Source organism: Pempheris klunzingeri, chromosome 9 (genome assembly GCF_042242105.1).
Source record: "Pempheris klunzingeri isolate RE-2024b chromosome 9, fPemKlu1.hap1, whole genome shotgun sequence".
NCBI classification, from domain to species: domain Eukaryota; kingdom Metazoa; phylum Chordata; class Actinopteri; order Acropomatiformes; family Pempheridae; genus Pempheris; species Pempheris klunzingeri.
In genome coordinates this window covers 2,708,481-2,735,933 of record NC_092020.1, presented here as the reverse complement: position 1 = coordinate 2,735,933, position 27,453 = coordinate 2,708,481, and the positions used below count along the sequence as shown (strand labels likewise).

General features: G+C 44.6%; 1 protein-coding gene across 8 annotated transcripts; it reads left to right on the top strand.

Annotated features, from left to right (window-relative positions):
- The first annotated feature begins 2,229 nt into the window (after positions 1-2,229).
- ankhd1 (ankyrin repeat and KH domain containing 1) lies at positions 2,230-27,305 on the top strand. 8 transcript variants are annotated; one of them, XM_070836344.1, is made up of 40 exons: positions 2,230-2,649; positions 5,875-6,028; positions 12,094-12,250; positions 12,460-12,622; positions 12,816-12,963; positions 13,040-13,273; positions 13,410-13,504; positions 14,388-14,543; positions 14,778-14,859; positions 15,125-15,316; positions 15,409-15,518; positions 15,809-15,896; positions 16,211-16,338; positions 16,449-16,592; positions 16,696-16,798; positions 16,930-17,192; positions 17,329-17,616; positions 17,722-18,148; positions 18,260-18,399; positions 18,504-18,615; positions 18,767-18,912; positions 19,012-19,154; positions 19,662-19,875; positions 20,005-20,180; positions 20,351-20,513; positions 20,602-20,697; positions 20,795-20,911; positions 21,026-21,194; positions 21,321-21,520; positions 21,635-21,677; positions 21,864-21,993; positions 22,178-22,330; positions 22,536-22,685; positions 23,031-24,591; positions 24,777-24,969; positions 25,220-25,345; positions 25,658-25,909; positions 26,088-26,272; positions 26,355-26,522; positions 26,667-27,305. In XM_070836344.1, exons 1-40 carry the CDS (start codon positions 2,371-2,373, stop codon positions 26,724-26,726), a joined length of 7,908 nt encoding a protein of 2,635 aa, XP_070692445.1. In that variant the 5' UTR covers positions 2,230-2,370; the 3' UTR covers positions 26,727-27,305. The 8 variants fall into 8 exon arrangements, with proteins under 8 accessions (XP_070692445.1, XP_070692444.1, XP_070692443.1 ...); XM_070836343.1 differs by having other exon boundaries at positions 12,127-12,250; positions 12,475-12,622; positions 21,635-21,993; XM_070836342.1 differs by having other exon boundaries at positions 12,127-12,250; positions 21,635-21,993.
- The last annotated feature ends 148 nt before the right edge of the window (positions 27,306-27,453 follow it).

Below are 27,453 nucleotides of genomic sequence, written 5' to 3'. Positions count from 1 at the left end.
TCTCAAGTTCGCTAAATCTGCAGTAATATTATAAAATTGACGGAAAGTGTAGGTTTTTACACGCATCTGGCAATTCCGGCTGCATAACCAATAGCCTGTGGCCGGGCTGCGTCCACGCCCAACCACGATGACGCTGGCGCCCCGGGCCCCAAGTGGCCGGGCGGCATCTCCTGGCCTACAAATCCAAGTCACCCTCTTTACCGTGATCAATAACTAATTTGTAATTCCTCTCAGCCTGTAATAAATAAGAATATACACACCTCACAGGCCACGCCTGGCTACTTAAGCCATCTCAAAACACCATGACTAACAGTATTTGACTCTAAAGCTCACCTAATAAAACAACTCAACTTACATCAGATCAAAATTGATTTTTTTGTTTTTGTTTTTGTGGTGATGATGAGTAACAGTAAATCAGATAGCATGAGCTTGTTTAGATAGATGGTTTATACCAGAGTAGACGACGGCATAGGCTGCTGGGTGCAGCGACTGAAAGATCACTAGTTTAGCTGGACAACTGAGCAGCACAGTGTCACATTGTTAACAAGCAGCTACTGCAAGATGTTGGTGTGGTGGAAGCCCAAAAGACACAGAGGAGAGCCACCCATGGGACACTTGTTGAAATCGATGAACTCCGTAAGGATTTAGACGGGAGTAGTTTCTCCTCTTCAACGATTTAAGAAAGTGCCCTTTACCACAGCACTTTATCTCCTGTTTTAGAGAAGCTGTTTAGTGGCTAATGGCTAGGACATTATAATAACACTCAGCTAGAGGAATTCATCTGTGTTTCTTGCCTTTGACAAGTAGAACGTAACAAATTGCATTAACTCAAGTAATATAATTGACTATAATTTTACTGGAACTGGTACTTTTGTGCTTTTTATATATACCTCCTAATACACATAATTTTAGTGGGAAATACCACGTGTTTCTTACTTGTTACTTTGCATTAAGTCATAAAATATAATGCCGCCTTGTATATTAAGCTATTCAAGAGTATATAATAGTCAAAGTTGGCGCTGCCTGGACCTACAACATTAATGCTGCTTAGTCATTACTAATTAATCATTAATTTCACTTTCTACAGTACATTTACCTTTGGTTCTTGGGTACATTTTCGATAATACATGTTTACTTTTACATTTGCAAATTTCCATGAGCAGATGTTATTTCATACGTCAATATTGTTGTTTATTACTTTAGTAAATAAATCTTCTAATACTGGTAAATGTCTGAATATGACGCACACACTGCTAAAAAAGAACATGGATAAGATAATGAAATAAGTGTTAATTTGTCGCATTTTGCCGCAAAATCTGGATCACTAACATTCTCTCTAGTACCATTAATATATTAAGAGTGAAGGCATTCAAGGAACTTTGAGTAAGTGAAGACCAAGTGGGTGTCTTGGCTCATTATGGGCAGGTGCCTGAAGTCCGTGTCAACATTCAATGGGGTCCAGGTGAAGACCTTTAAACTTGTGAGCACTTTAAACTTTTGAGGAAGTGTATATGCCTTGGTGGTTTGAAAATAAAAGTCTTGATTTTTGATGGGTAAAGTCATCGGTGAAACCTATGTATTTTTTTTTTTTTATCTGTAATACCTAGTTCACCTAAGAAGTTGAATTATAACATGGGATTGCATTTTACTTATTTGCAGCAAAGCACCTATTTACACATGTAAACAGTTTATTTTAAATAAGTGTGATCATGATCTAATGATCATCTTGTTGTGTGTGTGTGTGTGCTGTCTCATTACTCCCCAAGATATCTCCTTTTATTTCTTCTAATTCTTATTTTATTTATGCTCACTGACATATTAAAGCAATATATTACAGCATAGTCTATGCAATTGGTGAGGTTCAGTTAAATACTGCTATTCACTGTCATTTAAGAGTGATTAAAATTTACAGCAGGTACCAACAGACTCCCACTGCTGCCCTCCCACCTATGTGATTCCCCAGTCAGAGTTTACATGAACTAGTAAAGCTAGCTACCAGTTAAGTTGGCCTACCATGTCATGTCTTGACGTTCGTTCTACAGCCTCGTGATATTGGTAAACCTAACATGACGTTGCGGTCTCGTGTTTGACAAGCACTCACATTGGCCAATTGGAAACAGAGCTTTTTTCTACTTAGCCAATGGGATCGTCAGATTTCCCATCGGAGGCGGTCTTTCTGAGAAACAGTGCGTATCGGGTTAGGTTGTTAGAAAGTTAATGGCTGGGGGAAAGAGATCCTCCTCAACCCTCGCTTCGGGAGAGTTTCTGGATTCCCTGAAGTAAAATCACGCAAATATCCTAAAAGAAACAGCCTGGACGGACGTTTAAGTCAACAACTCGCTCGGTAATACACGTATCGTGAACATAAGTATGCAGGATGCAGTAGCCGGGACGGCAATGCTGACGGACGGCTTCGAGGACGAGATTGACTCGGTGACTCCTCGCTCCCCAGTGCCAGGGATGGGGGTAGGAGCGACACCAGGAGGAGTCGGACTAGGGGGCATTGGGATTGGTGTAGGTGGAAAGAAAGTACGTTTGTACGGCGAACCGGGCGGGCCTGCTGCAGAAAGACTGGATTTCAAACTAGCGGCCGCGGCCGTCCTCTCCTCGGGTCCAGGATCCGGCAGCGACGAAGACGAGGTTTCAGAGGTAGCTACGCTAAGCTAAGCTAGTTAGCTAAGCCTAACCTGAGAGCTAGGCAACATTCCTCTCCTAGCGCGAGCTGGCTGCTAGCTAGCGCATTAGCTCGCAGTTGGCAACCACCCCCTCCCAGGCCGCCGAAATTACGTAAAATAAACCCGCACTTTTAGCAAATAACACCTCTTTCCAGTCCAAATGCTTGTGTGGTGTTGTGATGTCGATCGTGTTTGGTGAGACACGAGCAGTTGTTCACACTGAGCGGCTGAAATGTTTTATTTATGCAGCGCAGGCTGTGACCACGGCCTAGTTCGGGTGGAAGCGAAGACGGCCTCGGTCGGTGCTGTCGTCTCGCAACACCCATCACAAGTTTGCAGCTCTTCCAGGAGCTTTCCAGCCACAGCAAATGGAAGAAGTCCGTGAACCCACGGACGCACACGACCATCTAACTATCTGCCATTTCGTAGTTGTGCTGCAATTACGTCACTTTTCCAAATCATGTAAATGAACTCCGATCGTCCCTCAGCTAACTTTTAGATACGTTTTTAATGCGCCTTTACTCGCGGAACTGCTCGAATTTTCGACCGGCGGTGTTGACAAATAAACCAGTTTTTCTGTCCATCCTGCGTCTCTGTCGGTCAGATAGCCTCCACCACCACTGTGTTAACTTGATTTGCGTTGTCACAATTGAGAGCAGCTAGAGTTCATGTTGAGAGGTGTCCAACTTTCCATGTGCTGGCAGTCACACACGGGGGACAGGTGTGGTGGCATCTCCTCCTCAGCTGAGCATACTGTAGACATGTTTTATAGTAGCTCAGACCGATGGACAGACAAGTGTTGACCAAATATTTGTCTCTACAGCTCAAATTTGATAGGCCACCCCAAAATCACCTTCTTGTATGACAACGTGACCAGGCCACCTCTTGGGAGATTTTTTTTTCAGAAAATGCTCAGAAACGGCCAGACCCACTTAATGCCATGTCTTATCCAAACCATTTTGCCTAATGTGAGCTGTCAGTTTAAAGATATTTAGACTTCTCAGCCACACTGTTGTCATGCAATTGAGTTAACCGTATCGTGTGACTGCAGCAGACACGGGGATGGAGCTTGCCACACTGCTAGAAGGCAAATATATGATTTGTTATTAAACTGAAACCTATCAAAGATCTCAGTTGAATGACATTTTCATGACAACTTAATCTTGGTTGTCATCGAACAGGTGATGATGCAGTGTTAATTGCCAGCAATGCTATCATCACAAAGTAATGGGTGTGGAGAGAATTGGCACTGCTGAGCGATGCACATTACCTGTTGAGCTGTCAGACGTGGCTAATATCTGACCAAAGGGGCAATCTCGCTGAAACATACTACAGCCACGACGGTTAGACAAGTGAGGATGTCAGCTGATACCAATGTCAGTGTAGCCTTGCCATTTCTGTCTGAGCATCAGCTGTGTAGTAGCAGCATGAGAAAATATCAACCTCTGACAGGCTGCTTAATTGAATCAAAGTGCAAATGCATGGCCTCCGTATCGTGTTTCCTCACTTCCTCAGTCCACTAAATAAGCCTGAAAAGGAGCGTTTGTTGTGGTGTTTTACTCCACTGGAGAACTCGCTGCTCTGGGCAGTAGCTAAAATCCGAGCCCCGGGATTAAGTAGATGCCATTCTAGGCCTTTCCAGCTCTCTGGATACCAACACTCTGGGAACTGTAGTTCATTAATAGTGAAGACTGATGTCCATTGTTGATTATAAAGGCCTTCGTGGAACTACAGGCCCCATGGGTTGTTGTGCTCTGTGTTCCTATCGTATAGCTGAATTCCTCCACATTGCTGAATGCTGACTCTCTCCAAACATTTGCTCTCGGGGCCAGGCCCGAAAAGCCTGCTGCAGCATATGGATGGACATTGACAGAGACTGTTACTTTCTCAGTTGTTATTTTTTTTTTTTTCTCAAAGGGTGTTTTGCAAACTGTTGTCTCAGCAATTTGAAATTAATTCTAATTATTTCAAAATATCACCTTCTACGTAGCCTGTCAAAGTTAGATGTCATAGTTACCGTTCTAGTATAGCTTATGTATATACTTGATCTACTATACTGGGTGAATAATTGACATAAAAAGACAATTTAATGAAGTAACTCGTGTGGAATTGTGTGACTCAGTCACTGGTGTGTGTAATATATTGACTAATATATTCACTAACACTGTAAATAGAGGTCAATACACCCAGCCAATAGGACGCTCCTCTAGATTAAAAGCAAAAGACTTCTCCCATAACAAAGTTTAATTTAAGGTGAGGGCTCTCATGAGTGCTCATTTTAAATTAAGATCTCTAATTTGAACCTTTTGGTAATTTGGCATCTGTACAGACTACTAGATGAGGCTGGCTTTGAGATTTATTCCTACCAAAATATGTCACAAGTCATTTCCACAACTACCTGCACTACAGCTCCGAGTTAATTTGAAGATACAATGTCAAATTCGAATGTAAACAAGTCCCTCAATTAATATGTGAAATATGGGATTGGACCAACTCTGAAAGTGACTGACTATAAAAAAAAAAAAAAAGTCAGACTGAAGTTTTCTTTTCCCCAAGCAATTCTTATTTTTCATCTGTAAGGTGTACTCCTCAGTAACATGTGCGTATAGCAGGAATTAATGTTGTAAAAATGACTGATTAGGTCTTTTGGCGCCACATACAAGCAACTGAACCTAGAAGTATATAAACATTATTTGTTGTTTTAGTGAAGTTTATTATGTTGACTTGCTTGGGGGTTGTTGGAATAATAAAATTTTTGTGATAGAGACTGTAATACATGATAGCTAACAGGGCCAAAGCTCAGGTATGAGACTGTGGTGCTGTACTTGGGCAGCTGACTCTCAGCTGAATCTCTCCATGTGTGCAGGGGTTTTAATTCCTGGCCGTAGCACTTCCTGTGCTTTGACTGTCTTATCCCTGTGCTCCGTTTTGCTTTCCCTCCGTTGAAAGAAACCGTAAATAAACAAGGGCAGCATGCCTGATCCTTTTATAGGGTGTATGTGTGTGTGTGTGGAGGGCGGGGGGACACTTCCATACAGAGTAATAGACAAAAACAATTATGTATTAAGCAACATAATAGAAAAACTGGTCAGTGTCGAGACTTTATGTAAAATGCAGTTGTTGATCAGCAACTAATATCTAAACAGCTGTTAGAGAGCTAATGATTCTTATTTTACCCTCCTCATGGTACCTCTTCCAGGTGGAGTCATTCATTTTGGACCAGGAGGACCTGGATAACCCCATCATGAAAACAGCGTCAGAGTTGCTTTTGTCCAGCGCCACAGACGGAGTAGATTTGAGGACTGTTGATCCAGAGACACAGGCCCGACTCGAAGCACTACTGGAAGCTGCAGGTATGACTGCCTCGTCTGAACTTAATTCAGCTCAAGAATGTTCTTTTGTAGTTGACTTGCACCTCATTAGCCACACACGTTCTGCCTCAACCAGTCTTAATTTCTACTTTAACATACAGTTAGTTTTAAACGGTAAAACAACAATTCTGCCTCTGCTCTCCCCTCCCCTATCCCTTTTTTCCGCCAACAAAAATCGAGATCTTAGTTTGTATAAAGCCTAAGGCTGAAATGTCAATACGGAGGACCCGCCGGTTCTGCAAGTCTGATATCAGCACATAGTTTGAAAGTGATTTGGGTAAATTAGTTTGATTAGAATTTATAATCTAGGTGTAAGAAGGTCTGTGTAGATTAATTCATTAGGGCTGGGTGTCCTGGCCTCGTTTGGGCTTATGAACATTACCAAGCAGATTAACGCTGCAACACGCTTGAGCCTCCACAGCATGCAGAGAGCCTGTGTTGAACGGCTAATGGCTAATCTCATTCTATTCCCCTTTCTCCCTGACTAGTCAGAACAGAAGAGGTGGCAACTGACATTATCTGTTTGCCTAAGATCTGTTACAACATTACTACTACAACTACTACTAATGATAATAATACCTTGAATACTTTTTTTTACATTGATTTGTGAGGTCTCCTTTGGTGTTTTTGTATAGCATTAACAGAGAGAGGAGTGATGCTTGTGGCAGTAGGATTTGGACAGTCTCACTTCATTGCTTGTATGAACACAAGCAGCCAAATACCAGCTCTGTCAAGACCATCACCAGGAAAGATGCCAAGTGTCTGGTGATGTTTATGGATTGTAGACTTATGGCAATTTTTTATTGCAAAAGATACACAACCCAATACATTAACACGATGAACTTTGTATGAGATGATTATAAAATTTCCAAACTTTTAAAAAAAAACAAAAAAAAACTGGGTGACTATGTATGAAAAAGGTTAAGATTCCCACATTGTTACTCTGATGTGGATGGAAAGCTAAATTATGGCGCTTATACCTGAAGACAGAGCCGGAACAGCAAAAAACATGACAATGTCCTGCTGCTGACTTGCGGCAGCTGAGGAGAGGCAGTGTGCCTTCCAGCACAAAAGTTGACTGACATATATTAAGACATATACAAAACCATTATAGCAAAAGGTATAATGTTTGCAATATTTTCTTAATGCATAGATTGTATTAGACAGATATTTGCCCGTCACAGATATTTGTCCATATTGAATTGGCTGTTCTAGTTATGCTCTAGGCCTAAGTGTGCACTGTGCAGCTGTATTATGTAGGTAGGTGTTGGAGAATGTAAAGTAAATACAAGATCAGATTTGATGTCCGAAGATTGTTAATATTTAAAGATTGTGATCTGGTTAGAAACCTTGATAGTGATGCCACCGGTTCTTTGAGTAATGCCTTTAGAGAATTGCTTTGTATTTGGTCAGAAGTTTTCTGTTTGATTTGCCTGTTGTAAAGAGACTATTAATGCCCAGCAGACTTAAATATAACAAAGGCAAGATGTAAGACAAGTCATACATGGATTATTAATGAAAGCAACTGATACTGCAAACCATAGTTGGGTGACCTTGGGCTAATATCCTCTATTCTCTTGTTAATAGCTGTAATGTGATGGGACAAAGAATGTTAAAAATGGCAATAAGGTGTGAAAACCACAAAAGCGCAACCAAGTCAAAAGATAAAGAAAAGTAGATTTTATGGGGGATAGTAGTTTTGGATTGCATTATATTGTACAGGTATAGCCAACAAAGTGGCCACTGAGTGTATATCAGTGTTTTCGCATGTAATGACTTAATGTTGACCTCCATCACAGTTTGTGTTCTAGGCTAAGTTCGTTATCTTTTGTATTTACTGTACACAAGAGAAATCATTCTATAGTATGACTAACACAACACTGGATACAGTCAACATGAAAACTTCCCTTTTTTTTTTAAAGGATAGGCCCACGTGGTATGATCATTTGAAATTAATAACATTTCTTTAGAAGAGTAGAAACTCGATCATTTCAAACTTTGCAAACATGTAATCATTGCAACTACAGCTTTTAATAAAATCTGTACTGCAGAACAACATTAACATTAATGTATGAAAACTAAACGTTTTCTCCACTCAGTTAAAGTAACAAATCACACAGACGAAAGTGTATGTACTTTAAGAGTGCCGTTTTGAATCTGCTTCATAAGATGTTATGCAGTCCAACATATGGGTCAGTGATCCCTGCCTGGTGATGGTCGGCCTACTTGACTTGTCAGGGTTTTCGCAATTGCCATACACAGCCTTATGGCACAGTTCCTCTGTGACACTAAAATCATCTGTTGCTCTTTCTGCCCGTGCCATTTTCACACGGCAGTATTGCTTGTGTTAAAGAGTGACAAAGCATTGTACAGGTTTCCACGTTGCGTGCTTCATCTACTCTCACTCGCCAATGTGACAGGGAGCGTAGAGCGGCGTGCACGAACCGTGGGACCATGTGCCTCCACCCCTTTGGTTGGTTAGATTAGGGAGCATTAAAAAACAAACAAAATTTGACAATTGTATTCTGTTACATCGCAATGTCAGTTTCAACCCTATCGTGTTCCCTGCTGAACTTCTTGACCTCTGTACCGCCACCAATGATAGGCAGTATGTTTCGGCATAGAGATGAGAAAAGTGTTGCATTAAGTTCTGAACACAGACTAACATACCATAATAACCAATGTTATGCCTCTCCTTAAGACATCTTATATTAGCTGTAAGATGTCTCATACATTTACATTAAGATATACATTGTAGAGTTTGTGAACACTAGTGGTGCTGTTGAGCAGTGTTGTGATGAACTTGTCCATAAATTGTTGGTACAAAGTGCACATGTGAGGATGCACATACATGGCGCGTGCATTAGGGCGAGGCGAAGCACATTTCTGCTGACTGCAGAAAGCGGCAGAACTCACCAACAGTTGTTGGTTGTGCAGCAAAAGGTAGCAGTGTGCTGGTAAAAGAGGAGAGGGAGACTGATAGCAACTGATAAACATGTCCAGGGAAATACTCTGGACATGTTTATATGTCTCAAACAGGTCTGTAGAGTGGTCCATCTATTACATTGTCAGCCTAAGAATAATGACATTTAATTCCTACCTTTTGTTATGATATTGGCAGCCACATGTTGCTCCTTTGTGAAATTATTGTTTTGCACACGAATATAACTTCGATGAATTCTCCCCAAACACCATCAGACTCCAGCATTTCCAGCTTTTAAATGGCTCCTCTCAGCCTATAATAACCAGACACCAAGCACCAGAGACACCTGATTTTACAACGCGGTTAAGGTTTATTTATATAAGACCTTGCAAACGCAGACACTCACAGAGTTTGCATTAAGTAAGATTTAAAACAACAAATTCATGGAAAAGAAAATGGAAAGAAATGAAAATAGATTAAAAAGAATGAAAGTAATTTTTATTGTATTCAACCTTCATTTAACCAAACATGTAAAATTGAGGTCTGAGACCTCTTTATCAAACGGAAAGACAGGAAATGGCAGTGAAAGTGAAGTGGACTAAAAAATAGTAAAGCAAAGGAAAATGAGAGTTGATAAATGCACATTTCTTACAGCACTGGCTAGCATTTAAGATGTGTGGTTCTGAACTAGAGTTGAACTGTAGAGCCTGTAGACAAAGCTCAAAAAGCGTGGACAGTATCTGGTTGGTAATGGTCATCAGCTGACCAAGTAGTGTCGAGTGTCATTTCTCATCTTTAACAAGGGGACGTGTTTCCTTCACTGACAACAGAACACAAGGTAAACAGGGCTTTCAGGCTAGTCCCTCTACACACATTTTACGTCAGTGCTAAAAGTAACTCTACTGGCGTTACCCACACACAGACTTTACTTGGGCCGTCCACTTAGTATGTCAGCGGTCACTAGTTGAGAACTAAAGGGAAAAGCAAGGTGAGCAGATTAAAGTATTCAAATGGACAACCCCGCCTTACCACAGTGAATGTCATACAGTGTCAACACTGAATCTGGTAACCGGAAACAGCAGTAGCTCATTATCCAAGTCTCATCAGTAGTCACATTGCTACACCTTACCCGTCATGCAACAAGTTCTTCCTGAAATGGTAGAGATAGTTTTGAGACAGTTATGCAGGAGAATGCAAACCCATTGGATGCCAGACATGTATAATATCTTACATGGTATCAGTGCTGCCAGACTAGTGTGAATGTCTGCTGTATGATGAAAAAGCATTTGGTATATGCATCGGCCATAGCACTGCACAATTTTGACGCAGCTAGATAGAAGATTGTGTTATCTGTGTAAACATGTCATGAGTTTTGGGGGGCAGTGCAGGGGCAGGTGCTTATGGGTAAGCACACTTAACATACTTTTGAGCTTGGATTTGGACTTGATTGCATGAAGGAAAAAAATATTTACTCTTATATAATAATATAATAATAATTGCAATAATGATAAGTGGTGATAATATTATTTAAAGAAAGCATGAAACATATGTCTGGTGAGCTATATGCTCTCACATCAGAAAGTTAGCTTATAGACTTGTAGTCTGCTTTTCTTCAGAAATTCAGTGAGGTTTTAAGTTGACTTGCTTGCAATTTTGCATTGGCTGTCCTCAAACAAACATTGGCTGAAATGTTAATTAGCAACTTGGATAAAAATGTTTATTTAGATTACATAGTGTGTTGGTGATACAGTGGGTGTAGGCAGCTTAGTGGCTAGCCAGTAACTTGTTTCACTTGAAATACAACAAAAATATCTGCTAGTACTCGTAAGTTGCAGCCTTGACCTCACTCAGGGCTCAATGTCAAGATTGTTCACATGACAAAGAGTCAAACCTAAATAGATGAGCATCAGTTATTTTTGTTTAAAGTGTGATTCACAGCAGTAGAAACAGCTACAGAAATTTACAAATGGGCCATCCAAAAAGAGGTTTAAAAAAATGATCCCCCTCAGTTGATTTCCTTGTTTTCACTTTATTTACACTGTGTCAGACACCGACATATGTTCCGTCTGTTTTGGGTCAGTGAACTACTTGCATTCTCTGAGATAAACGTGATACAGTAAAACATTAATGATCAACTTCTCCGACCTCTTGTTTCCCTTTGCCTTGGAGACCATTGCGAAATCCTTGTCTGAGAGCTGTGCTAAGTTTAGCTCGAGTCGCAGGCCTAGCGGTGAAAACACAGGAGGACCACAAGGACTGGAGCTCACGTCTGCCTGGCTAATGGCTGGGTTGGGGCTGAGGCAGAAAAGTTCAAAGCAAACACTTTTTTTCTTCTCTCTTGGCTCTTCTTGCTTCATTTTTATGCATGCCCTTAAAACGTACCTTACCACACTCGACAGAAACACTCGAATGTTTTGATACGCTAAGAAATAGTCCTTGCTTTGTTTCCTGAAAGAGATCTGTCAATGTAGGTCTTGAGTAAAAGCTGTTTGTTTCCTCCTGCCTGCTCATCCCTCCCTTTGGCTTCTCTTTCATGACAAACACATACACAAACACATTTTCCTCTGAAATGGCATTTTGTTGTTCTCCCAGCTGTGGTTTGCTCTCTTGCTGACCACTGTCTCTAGTTCCTGTTTCTCTCACATCCACTGCCTCTTACCCATCTATAATTCACACAGGAGAAGACGTTTCTCCCGTCTACCGTTAACAGCCTGAACCTATGTCTACTAGCCTATAGAACTAACATTACTTCCCACACGGTGCTCATTCTGCTTCTGGTCACAGAGCTGTCCTTACCTGGACATTACCACAGTAGTCCAGTAAACATTATTTTGTACCAGACTATTTGACTCATTAGCAAAATTATAGGGAACGAGAATTATCGATGGTGTTCTGAAAGTAGTGAGCAAAAGATATTAACAAATGCTTGTGTGTGTTTTCTGTGTCTTGTGTGTGATTTTTTTTTTTTTATTTATTTATTTTTTTCTCCCCTCTGTGTATGCTCCTACTAACCCTGGATTGGATTGGCTGCACTGGACATGCTTCTTCATCTGGTCTGGTGTGGTTGTGCTTCCCCTGTGGTTTGCCTTGCCCTATGCACCTCTGCCCTTTTGGTGTTCGGCAGGCATCGGTAAACTGTCCACTGCCGATGGTAAAGCTTTTGCAGACCCAGAGGTGCTACGGAGATTGACGTCATCTGTGAGTTGTGCCCTGGACGAAGCTGCGGCAGCCCTGACCCGTATGAGAGCTGAAAACACACTCAACGCCGGCCAAGCCGACAAGTATGTATCTCGCCCATACTGAAACTGGCATATGTCCGTTTGTCTTGTACACAGGTTCATATAGTTAGAAATAAGTATATGCCCTACTATAATCATTCCCTTTTTATCAAATCTGAATTGCACATACAGTATGTTTGCTCCTTGGGAGTGATTCTCTAATTGTGAGGCGTATGTGTGTTCACCTGTCACAGTGGCAGTAATTGTAGCAGTCTGGTTATTTTCAGCCGTAGTTTAGCAGAGGCGTGCTCAGATGGGGATGTCAACGCTGTGCGCAAATTGCTGGATGAGGGACGGAGCGTCAACGAACACACAGAGGAAGGGGAGAGCCTGTTGTGCCTCGCCTGCTCGGCTGGCTACTATGAACTTGCACAGGTATGTGAAAGGACGGTTGGAGTGGGATGTGATTCAGCATAGTTGTGGTTTACACATTCGCAGTGGCAAATATCCGTACACTGGAGTAAGCTTTCTGAAAAGCAAAGATAAAATCCTGATTTATCTGTAGTTGGTTGATGTGGGCAGATTTGCAATTGTTTCTCAACTTCATCATTTTGTCTTTCATCGCCAGGTTTTGTTGGCCATGCATGCCAATGTGGAGGACCGGGGCATCAAGGGGGACATAACGCCACTTATGGCTGCTGCCAGCGGAGGTTATGTGGACATTGTCAAACTCCTTCTGGTCCATGGAGCAGATGTAAATGCACAGTCCTCCACAGGTAAGTCCCCTCTTTATTTCTCTACAGTCGTGATTATTTCCTCTACCGTCAGGCTAACCCCTCTGCTGCCTTACAGGCAACACAGCTCTGACGTACGCATGTGCCGGTGGCTTCGTGGATGTGGTAAAGGTGCTGCTGAAAGAGGGTGCTAACATCGAGGACCACAACGAGAACGGACACACACCTCTAATGGAGGCGGCCAGTGCTGGCCACGTGGAGGTGGCCAGGGTACTCTTGGAGTATGGCGCCGGAATCAACACACACTCCAACGAGTTCAAGGAGAGTGCACTCACACTTGCCTGCTACAAAGGTCAGAACTCAAATATAGTGTCTGTCCGTCCTGTTGATGACCTTATTTAGCCTCTGTGACATTAACATGATCTTTACTAATACCTTGTTAACAGTGGTGAAGGTTTAGATAAGTAATTTTGGTTTGTCCCCTGCAGGTCACTTGGATATGGTGCGTTTTCTGTTGGAGGCTGGAGCAGACCAGGAACATAAAACAGATGAGATGCACACAGCACTGATGGAAGCTTGCATGGTGAGCATCTGACCCAAACCATTACTGAAATATTTTTTCCCAGGGTCAGCTGACACTGCCACTTGTTTTGTATTTGCTTGTATATCTGTTTCATGAGTTTTACTAAAAATTTGTTTGCTAAAATGTTAGTTTTTCAACATTTCTTTCAGTTTTTTTCATGACTCAGTTTTAATTAAAATTTAGTCACCAAACATGTGCTTATAGACAACCTTTTGTATCGCTGTCAGATTGCAGATCCAACATTAAAACAAATTAAAAATAGTTTCTATAAGCCATTGTGCATTGTGTAAACTGCCAGCGCAGAAAAATCGGCACAATAGCTGCCTGCCTTCAGTGACCACAATCGGAAGCATTTTGACAGAGCTGTCAGCACAGTTAGACAGCCATCTACACGCACACCTAAGTGGAGGAAAAAAGACGACTTGTTTAAGTAAGCATGGAAAAGTACAGGCTGCTGACGCCTATGTCCTATGATCATGATTTCATAATCCTCAGCTTTATGGTGCTTTTCATGTAGGCAATTAAAATGATTGGGATGTCCCTGTTTTATAAAGATAAACAGAACCAATGATGTTGGAAAAGTACTTAGAATTATGTCCATTATGTTTCCTGTCTTTGGTAGACATTAATGGTTCCACCATTTCGAATGTAGGAATACAGTGACAAAGTATGGTAACAAAATATTGATTCATCTCAAATATTGATTCAAGAGTCATCAGGAAGTGTTTTGTAATCGAATTATAGCTCCCTATTTTGAAAGTGGATTGTGAAGAGGGTTCTCCGGCTCATGCAGCGTGACCGTATATAAGCTTATTTGACAAGTGATCCCACATATTTATTCAGGTGCTTATCTCTACATTCTCTGTGTGTCTCGCTGTCCCAGGACGGCCATGTGGAGGTGGCACGGCTGCTGTTGGACAGCGGTGCGCAGGTCAACATGCCAGCCGATTCCTTCGAGTCGCCCCTCACCCTCGCAGCCTGTGGAGGACACGTAGAGCTGGCAGCCTTGCTCATAGAGAGGGGAGCCAACTTGGAGGAGGTGTGTGAAGAGAAATAGAAAATATGAATTATGATGAATAGAAATCAGGTTTTTGTGTTCTCTCCTCAACCACCGCACATTTTCTGTCAACATGTCTCAAAAGACTACCTGGGTGAAATTTTCCATCCTCAGTGAGAGTACAAAGGCACAAAAGACTATCTGAGTTCTGCAGCTCAGAGTAATCTTAATTGCCTGTACGTCATATTATCTGTTGACGCTTCTGTTTGTGTCCAGGTCAATGATGAGGGCTACACCCCTCTGATGGAGGCAGCTCGAGAAGGCCATGAGGAGATGGTAGCACTGCTGCTGGCTCAAGGTAAACAAGCGTTGCTCCTACAGCTGCGAAATGGAAACTTAATGTCAAATGCCATTCCAGTGAATAGTGCACCCTTGTTTGGATTTGGTTGGCCAAGATCACCCCTCTCTTTGTATTTGTTATACAGTAATATAATCAATCAAGAGTTTAATCTGTGAAATCATATTTGCATGATTCAGGCGTTTTGATTTGTTAAAGCACACATGTTTTGCACTTTATGAAAACAAATCCATCACTTTTCACTAATTTCTTTTCTGTCGGGCAGGTGCTAACATCAACGCCCAGACAGAGGAGACCCAGGAGACGGCTTTGACTCTGGCATGCTGCGGAGGCTTCTTGGAGGTGGCTGATTTCCTCATCAAAGCAGGTGCTGACATTGAGTTGGGCTGCTCCACACCTCTAATGGAGGCTGCACAGGAAGGCCATCTGGAGTTGGTCAAGTACCTACTGGCTGCAGGTGAGCTGCAGATCTATGCTTAGCTACATGTAAAAATGTCTTCGTTATGTCCCTATGCTTAAAATCCTAATCTCTTGCTTTTCATCATTCAGGGGCTAACGTTCATGCCACGACAGCAACGGGTGACACAGCGTTGACGTATGCGTGTGAGAACGGACACACTGATGTGGCGGATGTGCTGTTGCAGGCTGGAGCCAACTTGGTATGCCATACGCCTAAAGCCTCTTTGGCACTTTTGATTGGCCCTTTGCTTTGCAGAGGTTTAGATAACACCGGAAACACAACAGATGTGTAATGAAGTGTTTTGTGTGCAAATGTTAAGTCTGTGTTATGAACACAGACTTTTGTGAGAGGCAAGGCTCGTAGCTTGTCGAATCACAGCAGTGGTGTTTTGTTTATTGAAATCTATCTGGACATAACTCCTGACTCTTTTGTTTAACTTCTGCACTAAATTAAGCTTTAACAAACACATTTTTGTCTTTTGTCCCTCAGGAGCATGAGTCAGAAGGAGGACGGACGCCCTTGATGAAGGCAGCAAGGGCGGGACATCTCTGTACAGTGCAGTTCCTTATCAGCAAAGGTGCGTTATTGGCTAGCTGTTCAGCTTAATACAATACATTTTTTTGGGAACTTTTTTTGGAAATCGTTATTTGTTTTTGCTTAAATCCAGTCAAAGTGAAGCAGCTCTCCAATCCAGGCAGAATCTTGAAATAATAGAATTCAGTGCAAACATTTTTTATTGGCTCACCCATCCTAATGAAGGAATACTTGTTTATATATACAAATATCATATTGTATTAAACTCTGATTGATTTGGGTTATAGGCCTTTATGAGTAGGATAATAAGACTCATATCTCACGCACAGTGTTTACCATTCTTCGTCTCTTGTCCAGGTGCTAATGTGAACAGAGCCACTGCCAACAATGATCACACAGTAGTGTCTCTGGCCTGCGCTGGAGGACATCTGGCTGTGGTGGAGCTGCTGCTGGCACATGGGGCGGACCCTACACACAGACTCAAAGTAATGCTCACGCTCAAGATATAGATTAGACCAGTTTGAATATTTATGATTATCCATATTTGTGTTGTAGTGACAAATCATTGAAAACATGCATGTTTTCGCTTTTGTAGGATGGTTCAACCATGTTGATAGAAGCTGCTAAGGGTGGCCACACCAATGTGGTGTCCTACCTGTTGGACTACCCCAACAACATCCTGTCTGTCCCAGCCCCCGACCTCTCCCAGCTCACTCCCCCCTCGCAAGATGCCTCTCAGGTAAACGCAGCAATAAATCACACTTTTTATTAATGTTCTGCTGGTGAATAGTCTAATGGTTATTTTTGATGGCTTAAAACTAACATGTCCCCTACCATAACAGGTTCCTCGTGTCCCATTCCAAGCTCTCGCCATGGTAGTGCCCCCTCAGGAGCCCGACCGGGCCCCATCAAACATCACCACTCCCCCACCTGTCTCCAGCAAAGGTAAAAGTCCTGTCGCCCACTAAGTGCAGATCTCACTTAGTCATTTTGCTGTTGATTCCCCAATAATATGGTATTTTATCGCTAACCCATCCTAATCCTCAACTTCTTCGATCCCCTCCATTCAAATCCAGCCGTGTCCAAACAGAGACAGGCAGCCCTTCAGCCCAGTGTTGCCAGCTCAGTTGGCCGGGGGCCTGAAGCCGAGCCTCTGCCGCCCTTCCACTTGTGCCAGCCCTTAGAGTGCATTGTGGAGGAAACGGAGGGAAAGCTGAACGAGCTGGGTCAGAGAATCAGCGCTATTGAGAAGGCCCAGCTTCAGTCACTAGAGCTCATTCAGGGGGAGCCGCTCACCAAAGACAAGATTGAGGAGCTGAAGAAGAGCAGAGAGGAGCAGGTATAATCCATCATCCACCTAAGACATGATCTCATTAGGAATCTTCTTACATGTAAATTCACACTTAATGTTATTTTGCATGCATACCACCGTATCAGTAGTTGGTCAAACAAGGATGTGGCTGATGTCCACTTAGGTGCAGAAGAAGAAGAAAATCTTGAAGGAGCTGCAGAAGGTGGAGCGCCAGCTGCAGCTGAAAACACAGCAACAGTTCACCAAAGAGTACATGGAGGCGAAAGGTTTAAAGGAGGAGCAGGAGGCTGGACAGAGCCAGGGCCCAGGTCCAGGGCCCGGAAGTACGACGTCTGCCCCAGGCCACTTTCCCACCACACCAGGTGCCCTAGCACACACCAGCTCTGACACGGATGAAGAGGCCAACAAAGATGGGGAGCAAGAGGAGCAGCCAGGAGAGGAAGGGGATGAGGTGAAGTTCTCAGTAATTTAGAGTTTTATGTTACTATGATGTTTTTTTCTGACCCCTAAAACTGTTTCTTCCAAGAGACTCAAAGCGTTTTCTGTACATTTTCAGGAAGAGGAAGACGAGGACAACGAAGATGAAGAAGAGGGTTCGGAAGAAGAGGCAGAGGCAGAAGAGGACGACTACCCCAAGCTTCCTCAGGTGGGCACAATCCTCTACAGGGATGGGCCACAGCCACCACAACAGCCTCCTCTGCCCCCTTCACCACAGGCCCAACCCCAGCCTCCTCCTCCGCCTCTTCAGGCTGCCTTCGTCCCCATCCAACCCCTGCCAGACTACAACCCTGCAGACTACCCGGGAAGCACCAGCCCAGAGCTGCAGAGGGTACTGGTGGGGCAGCAGATGCTGGGCCAACAGCAGCAGGGTCAACAGTTGGCTGGGTTAGGCCCAGGAATGATACCTCAGCAGGCCCCAGATGGGCTCATGGTAGCTACACCTGCACAGACGCTCACAGACACGCTGGATGACATCATGGCAGGTAAGTGCACTTCTTGTTGCAGCTGACTTGAGTTTGCCGTTGGCTCTCATCGGATGTGAATGTCCGCAAACTTCCTAAGCTGCATGCTTATATAATTTTTCTCTATTGCAGCTGTGAGCAGCCGTGTGCCCATGCTGAACACTACAACCTCACCCACGCCCCTGTCCCAGCCACCCACACAGATGCCCGCAAACATCGCGTCGCCCCCTTCAGTCCTGCCCCTCTACCCCTCTGTTGACATAGATGCACATGTAAGAAGCAGTGCCAGTTTGATTTGACAGAGATCTTAGAATTGACATTGCAAGTGAGGGCTTGTATGCCTCTACCTGGTTAACCGATGTTGTCCTCCCCACAGACGGAGAGTAACCATGACACAGCGCTGACGCTGGCGTGTGCAGGAGGACATGAGGAGCTTGTGTCTGTTCTCATTGCACGGGGAGCCAACATTGAGCACCGGGACAAAAAAGGTACCAAAGTGTGATAATAAGATTGGCATATGAAAAGGGCTCCTAATGCTATTATGAATGATGGGGAGGTATGATCTGGTTTTTAATTCACAACAGGGCTATCATATTTTTAGTAACCAAGAGATCATCTGATTTCCTCTTTTCTCCACAGGTTTTACTCCTCTGATCCTGGCTGCCACTGCTGGCCACGTAGGAGTAGTGGAAGTGCTCCTGGACAAAGGGGGTGACATTGAGGCTCAGTCAGAGAGAACCAAAGACACGCCCCTCTCCCTGGCCTGCTCTGGGGGACGGCAGGAGGTGAACACATTATCTTTCTGTTGACCTTCACAATAGTGATATTCCTCAATGTTTTCCTGGCTTTAACTATGCTGTGAAACTGTCCCTTGTGTTGGTCAGGTGGTCGAGCTGCTGCTGCTTCGGGGAGCCAATAAGGAACACCGCAATGTTTCCGACTACACGCCTCTTAGCCTGGCTGCTTCTGGGGGTTACGTCAACATCATCAAGATACTGCTCAATGCTGGAGCTGAGATAAACTCCAGGTGAGCGACACAAGCCTCTGTGTTCACTTTGGCCCCTTGGCATGAGCGCAACACATTCACCCAAATTAGGTTTATTATCAGGATAAAATCCTTCTATTTAATCTGAATGTGACGTTGTTTCAGCTCCTGAAAGTGAGTGAGGTGTAGCACTTCAGTTTTTCAAACCACATGGGCCAAACAGTTCTATCCCTGTAAAATGTGCGTTTGGGTGTTAGCGGCACCCAAAAGTAATAGCATGGTGATTACATCTGTTATAAATACACAGTGAGGAAATGGTAAGCCAGTAACTTAAAAACCAAGGCTTTTTAGCAACCTCTACTTTGATAATTGCTGCTCTGTAAAGATATTAAGTTGCTAAATTGGAGTAAAATTATGTTTACTGAGATCAAGACAAACAATATAGAGAAATAATATAAATATAAGTTATTCTTCTTAATATACATTAAACAGTTTGTTTTATTGCGGTTTTTGGTCTCTAAACAATTTATTCATTTACCATCTCACTAGGACCGGCAGTAAGCTGGGAATCTCTCCCCTGATGCTGGCAGCCATGAATGGTCACGTACCCGCAGTGAAACTGTTGCTAGATATGGGCTCGGACATCAATGCTCAGATCGAGACCAACAGAAACACAGCTCTGACCCTAGCCTGCTTCCAGGGGCGGGCTGAGGTCGTCAGTCTGCTGCTAGATCGCAAGGCCAACGTAGAGCATCGCGCTAAGGTGAGGAGTCTTGATCACATTCACCGAACCACACAGTCGTCCAGTTTCACTAATTCATTTGTAAATATTCACTGGCTGGGCCCACGATGCAGCTGGCTTTCTTTCTAAACGATTTCTAACTTGATGCAGACTGGCCTTACTCCTCTGATGGAGGCAGCCTCAGGAGGTTATGCGGAGGTGGGCCGAGTGCTGCTTGATAAAGGCGCCGATGTCAATGCTCCCCCTGTACCGTCGTCCAGAGACACTGCCCTCACCATAGCTGCCGACAAGGGCCACTACAAGTTCTGTGAGCTGCTTATCAACAGGTGAGGGGTCATTGGTGTTTCTGTACAGAACCACATTCTAGTTTTGAATGAGATAATGAGGTAATCCTTAGGCGCTTCTGTCATTCAGTGAATTAGCTGCTTCCTGCAGGTTCGGAATATGACGCTGTGTAGGCTGGTTTTCATTGCAACACTTCTTCCTGTCTTTGCAGGGGTGCCCACATCGACGTACGAAACAAGAAAGGGAACACTCCTCTCTGGCTGGCGGCGAACGGCGGTCATTTCGACGTGGTCCAGCTGTTGGTGCATGCCAGTGCTGATGTAGATGCAGCTGACAACCGCAAAATTACCCCACTCATGGCTGCTTTTCGCAAGGTGCAGAGATGACCAAAACGCTGATTGTTGGTGTCATACTACTCTTTGGCAAGCCTCTGGTTACTAACCATTTTACTCAACATTTCAGGGTCACGTGAAGGTGGTGCAGTATCTTGTGAAGGAAGTCAACCAGTTCCCATCAGATATTGAGTGCATGAGATATATTGCCACCATCGCTGATAAGGTAGATATTGATTTCCCTTTGAGTGATCTGTCAGCTACATCAAAACTGACGATGATAGCAGAGCTCTAACTCCTGTTGCCTGCTGCTGCTGTTGTAGGAGCTGTTGAAGAAGTGCCACCAGTGCATGGAGACCATTGTCAAAGCCAAAGACCAGCAGGCAGCCGAGGCCAACAAGAACGCTAGCATTCTCCTCAAAGAGCTAGACTTGGAGAAGGTAATGTCAGACCGCGTCGGTGTGCTTAGGGAGATTGAGGCATTCTGCATACACTGCATACACTGGATAAACGGGAGCATGTTTTTTGATAAGACTCTGTGCTGTTTGTGACAGTCCCGGGAGGAGAGCAAGAAGCAGGCCCTGGCTGCTAAACGTGAGAAGCGTAAGGAGAAACGCAAGAAGAAGAAGGAGGAGCAGAAGAGAAAGCAGGAAGAAGAGGAGGGGCAGAAAACGAAGGAGGATTTCGCTGAGATGCTGGAGCAGAAGGAAGACTCTGCTGAAGGTATGAACTTTGCTTTATATAACAGACTGCAGAACTGGTCTATTGTAATATTTACAGTTCTCTTGTACCAGAATGAAGTGGTGTGTAACTCTTGCTGTATGAATTTTGCCCCTTTCTCCCCCTCAGAAACAGAGGTTCCTATTGAGCCTCCGAGTGCAACCACCACCACCACCATTGGTATATCTGCCACCTCCACCACTTTCACTACAGCGTTTGGTAAGAAGCGAGCGAGTGTGGCCACTACCCCAAGTACCAATCGCAAGAACAAGAAGAACAAGACCAAGGACTCTTCGCCCAACGAACCCATCATATTACAGGATCCCCAGGTCCGCAACTACAGCTTTTATCAGTGGTATTGTTTGTCTTTGCCGATTCATAATATGCTTTGTATGTTTGATCATCTACACTAAAGGCAACCCATGTGCGTGTCTTCCGTCTAGGTTGCACTCGCACAGCACAAGGCTGACAAGAACAAGATCCATGGTGAGCCACGGGGTGGGGGTGGGGGAGTGACAGGTGGAAACAGCGATTCTGACCCCTTGGATAGCACCGACTGTGCCAGTGAGAGCAGCAGCAGCGGGGGCAAGAGTCAGGAGCTCAACTACCTCCCTGACCTCACCTCCTCCGCCTCCTCCTCCTCCTCCTCTTCCTCCTCCTCCTCCTCCTCAGCCCCCTCCTCAGGAGCAGCCCAGTCCCAGGTCCTCCTGCGCGGCCCAGAGAAGAGACACTGTCCTCTGCCGCAGACTGACGGCAAGGTGGACAACAAGGTCACAGTCTCCATCTCAAAACCAACACAAAAGTGAGTCCCTGTTGGAGCAGAGCAAGTTTATCATCTGACATGCAGTGTGTGACTTCCATTCTCACTTAAACTTCTTTCTTATTAAAAAAAACATTTTCCAAGTGTCAGCCAACATTACAAAAAGCAGTTCATGTCCTCATCATCTTCACCCAGTTGAACCAGAGTTTTCCTTGTTTTGTCACAGAGCTCCAGACATGATTGACTCCACCTCCAACTCCTTGCCCTCTCCATTCAAGACCATGGCTCTTCCTGTCACCTCACCCAACAGTAAACTCAGCCTCACAAGCCCCAAGAGAGGCCAGAAGAGAGAAGAAGGTTGGAAGGAGGTGGTCAGGAGGTCAGTGGCTCATTTAATTATACCCATGTACATTGCAGCCTTTCATAGGGTTTTGATTGGCATGGCCAAGTTTGCCATGTGCGCAAATTTCAAGAGAAAGATGGTACTTAAAATTTTGCAGTTGGGTTTGCAGATTACAGTCAGTCGTTTTACCATCTGCCAGTATAGACGCATACATGATGAAATGTCATTGCCTCTTTTAAAGATCAAAGAAGCTGTCTGTGCCCGCCTCCGTGGTGTCTCGGATCATGGGCCGAGGGGGCTGCAACATCACAGCCATCCAGGACGTGACGGGCGCTCACATTGACGTAGACAAACAGAAGGACAAGAACGGGGAGAGAATGATCACCATAAGGTAAAACTAATGCCCTCTGCTGGATAGTAAGCACCACTGCAGCTAGAGTGGAATGGTCAGATGCATTATGCATGAAAGCTTCTGGATGATGTCATTGTTTTTTTTCTGAGTCAATGGCCATCGGAGAAACTGTTTTTTTGATTAATTGAAAGTCATTAACTGTGCAGTGCAACTTCCCTAAACCTGAGCGCAAGAAAAGAGACTACTCAGAATTCACAACTAAACCGTTTTTAGTTTTGCTGTCCCGCAAAGCTTTTTCAGACTGAATTATGTCATCAGTTTTGATTTGTTATACTTTTTAGCACAAGACCATAGATCTGAATGAAGTGTGCTTTGTTGTTTCAGAGGAGGCACGGAGTCTACAAGGTATGCAGTTCAGCTGATCAATGCTCTAATCCAAGACCCGGCCAAAGAGCTTGAAGATCTGATCCCCCGGAATCACATCAGAGCCCCAGGCTCTAAAACAACCTCAGCTTCCTTCCCCAGTACCACAGGGGCCACCAGCGGTTCGACCACTGGGCCAAAGGCCCTGAGCTCGTTGGTCACCTCCACAGGCGTCTCGTTCCAGCCCTCTTCATCCTCAACGTCATCCTCCTCTCAGGCCGGGGGCAAGATGGGGAAAGGGCTGTCATCAAACGTCAGACAGCCTTTCCCCGTGTCTCTGCCCTTGGCGTATGCCCACCCTCAGCTGGCTCTACTGGCTGCTCAGACCATGCACCAGATCAGACACCCTCGTCTACCCATGGCCCAGTTTGGTGGCACTTTCTCACCCGCCGCCAGCACCTGGGGACCCTTCCCCGTGCGTCCTGTGAGTCCTGGCAGTGCTAACAGCTCCCCCAAACACAATGGAGGAACCAACAGTACTGGAGGCCAGGCCAGGCCCAACTCGACCCATAGTGAGCACAGCAACACGGCCAACTCAGGAGCTTCAGTCACGACCACCAACACCACCACCACCAGTGCTCCTAACACATCTACAGCTGCAGCCTCACCTCACACCCCTAATCCCACCCCATACAATCCCCAGCCCAGCATCCCCACTCCTTCTTCTGTCAGAAAACAGCTCTTTGCCCCCGACCCCAAGCCGGCTGGTGTCACGCCTGTGTCTGTTGCTGCCACCTCTACCAGTTGCAGCAATGCAGTACGAGGCACAGGTTCACCTGCACATCACAGTTCCACTACAGCTACCGCCCCTCAACAGTCAGTCGGACCTATCTCACAGCCCCAAATCCAGCCAACTAAAACGGAGCCCAGTGCTGTTGCCCCTCCTGGAAAAGACAAGCCTCTACCTGTAGAGAACCAGCCTGTTTCTGTCAGTGAGGGCATCAACTCTGTGGGTTTCACTGCCCCTGCCATGGCTTTACCTCCAAAGCCAGAGCCTCGACAGCAGTTACCTCCCCCTCCCTCTTCTGCACCATCCTCAGAGGCTCCGCCACCCCTCCTCAACCCACAACACAGCTCTCACCTCCCCTCCGCACCTCCTCCTGTCCTCTCACACAATGTTGCACATCCCAACAACACTGTACCCCACTTCTCAGCCCCTGCGCCCAGAGTCTCTCATCGTATGCAGCCACCAGGGCCTTACTATTCCCTTCCTGAGCAGCAACAGCAGCAGCAGCAGCAGCAGACGCAACAGCAGTCTGTGTTTGTGCCCTTCAATGCTCAGCAAGAACCCCCAAAACAGACCCAAAACCAAACGTCTCAGCCCACAAGTTTGCCTCCACAAGCCCAAACCCAAGCTCAAGCCCAGGCTCAAGGCTCCCTCCAGGTCTCTGCAAACCTGGGGATGATGAACGGTTCTCAGATGCAGCACGTGGCCAGTGCAGGCAAGCCTCAGCAGATACCCCCCAACTTCGGTCCTGCAGGCCTCTTCAACTTCAGCAGCATCTTTGATAACAATAGCCAGGTGAGTTGAAGTAACAGTAGAATTTAAACATTAGCGAGACACAGAGAGAGGTCAAATAGTTTAACAATATTACAAATGGTTAAACAAAACTGCACAAATTTCAGTTCTTTTTTTTTTCCTAGCTGTTGCATAAGATGAGTCGTGCACCCAGTGATTATAATTTTGTATCATCTGTGCTTGCCTAGCAGGTTGGAAACAATCAGGTGTGGGGTGCGTGCCATCTGCCAACACGGTCACCTCCAGAGCAGTCGTACTCGGCTCCACCAGCCTACATGAGCATGGGCCAGATGGAGAATATGATGCCTCCACCTCCTCCAGACAGCTCCAAAGCCCCCGGCTACCGCTCTGCCTCACAGAGGATGGTCAACAGCCCCATCGGTATGACTTGGCTTCCTCTTAGAAAATACACGATAGTTTGGTTGATTATTATGAATTTGGTAATCCCTTTGAGATTAATAATCAGTTTTTAAGAGGAACCTAATATAACAGCATCAAAATGCAGGTAGTACCAATATGTGTGCAACCAAATATAATGAAGTCCATATACATGGGAGAAAGGGTAGCGTAGTATAAATATATGGCTTAATGTGCTCAATAACGAGCTCTATTTAATTGTCTGCACTTACAGCGCTGACCAGCTATGCCACCAGTATCTCTGGCAGCCCTGTGTATTTGCACGGTCATACACCGGTTGGCACACCCTCATTCAGCAGACAGCACTTTTCCCCTCACCCATGGAGTGCATCCACATCAGGTACTAGGCTCACTCTTTTTGTTTTTGCGTTGTGGTTTTCTTACAACTTTTCAGTCTTGAATCATCAATTTAGACTTTTAAAAAAACAGTTTTGTATCTAATCCTTTTATAATGGCTTGTTCCTTCTGTAAACCTTTTTAATTTCACGAATGATATTTTTACTGGCTTATTTTTTTATATTTCTTTTCTTTTGTAGAGCAGTTTGTGTCTTGAAACCACTGTGTAAATAAACGTTTTTAGCAATACTTTCAAAATTTGTAGATCGGATCTGCCCCGAACTCATTTCTTCATATATTGCCTCTCCTCCACCAGGCGAATCTCCTGTCCCGCCCCCCTCTACGGTGTCATCCTCTGCCCTCTCCACCTCAGCTGTGGCCCCTCCTCCTCAGCCTAAGCCAGGAAGCTCCTCGCAGCAGGACCGGAAGGTTCCCCCACCCATCGGCACAGAGCGTCTGGCCAGGATCAGGCAGACGGGTTCTGTCAACCCGCCTCTCCTCACCACCAGCTACACGGCATCTGTTGGACAAGGAGGCATTTGGTCGTTTGGGGTCGGCAGTGCCTCGGGTCAGAACAACTTTCGTTAAATTTTGTTCTTTTTTTGTTTACCATCTCCCCATTTTTTAAATAATACAACTAATAGAAGTGTGTCCACATATTACAATCTCAATTACTGTGCACTAGTAGTAATTAATATCCATTAATTATGCTGTAACTTGATAAGTGCCTGTATGTCTTGGTATAGAGGCCATGTCTGGTTGGTCCCAGCCCCTGATGAGCAGCCACATGATGCATCCTCAGCTGCAGGCAGAGCAGTCGGCCTTCTCTCAGCACCAGCCCATGGAGCAGGACGACACAGGCATCGCAAACCCAGCGAACAACTACCACCAGCCTCAGCATTTGCCCAACAGTTACATGGACTTCCCAAAGGTAGTAACACAAAGCTGTAGCTCTGTAGATAACTGATAATTCCTCTTTTGTACACATCTTTTACCAACTATTGTCCGCTCAGGGGATGCCTATGTCAATGTATGGAGGAACCATGCTGCCCCCTCATCCTCCCATGGCAGAGGGGCCAGGGGGACCGATGTACAATGGTTTGCACGCAGGTGACCCCGCATGGAGCCCCATTATCAAAGTGGTCCCAAACAATGCAGATAACTCTGACCCACAACAGCAGGTAATGTCCTCTTTTATTATACCCATTGCCGTCCAGTCACGTGCTTAGAATTCAGCTGTCAGGCTTGTCTTTTTGCCATTAGTCGCATTTGTTTGACTATATTTGGTCTAACATATACCCCTCATTGGTTTTCGTTCCCCTCAGGTGTGGCCTGGTACCTGGGCACCTCATGTGGGCAACGTGCACCTGAACCACGTCAACTAGACAGCGTCCACAGCAATCAAATGCACACAGCATGACCCACATCGCAAACATGAAATACCAACTGACGAATATGACCGAATATGACTAAACGAAAAAAGAAAAACGTACAACATGTTAACATTAGTAGAGATCTGAGAGTGGAGAGCAGAGGTTGAAGAATTGGAAGTTCTCTTGACGCCATTCTTTGATGTGCCTATCTCAAACGAGGACAGAGGAAATTGGACGAGAGCTGTTATCAGTGTCCCGAAGATTCAAACAAACATGCGCGATCACCTGTTTAACAGGATCCATTCTCTGCGTAGTTTAGCGATTTTGACTTAAACCCACATACACCGTTCTTGGGCTGCAGGGGGCTCAACATGAAGTAGCTATTTAAACTTGGCCCAGAACTAGATGATGATTACCTGAAGAGAAAGAGAAATCAGAACCTTTTAGAGTGGTAAATACATGTATAATTGTTTACATACTAAAAAGGGTTAAAATGAGAGTAAATTTCATGTCGTATAGTGGCTCTACTTTATGTAGCCTGTATTAATGTGAAATATTTACCTTAATATTCAATAAAAAGATTGAAAAGTATATGTGTGCATTCTTTGCTTATTATAAATTGTAAGTTTTGACTTCAACAGAGACAAAGACCTGGTCCACATGTCATCTAATGACCTTTTGGCTCCTTTTTGAGCATTTTCAGTTTCTTGATTGTCCTCACAGCTGGAGTCCTTTGAAA

Excerpts from the sequence above, each read along its gene's own strand:
- ankhd1 (XM_070836338.1), top strand. The coding sequence starts at position 2,371 with ATGCAGGATGCAGTAGCCGGGACGGCAATGCTGACGGACGGCTTCGAG. Across the intron at positions 17,617-17,721 it reads CAGGAGAGGAAGGGGATGAG|GAAGAGGAAGACGAGGACAA; the intron begins GTGAAGTTCTCA and ends GTACATTTTCAG. Across the intron at positions 20,514-20,601 it reads TCATGGCTGCTTTTCGCAAG|GGTCACGTGAAGGTGGTGCA; the intron begins GTGCAGAGATGA and ends TCAACATTTCAG.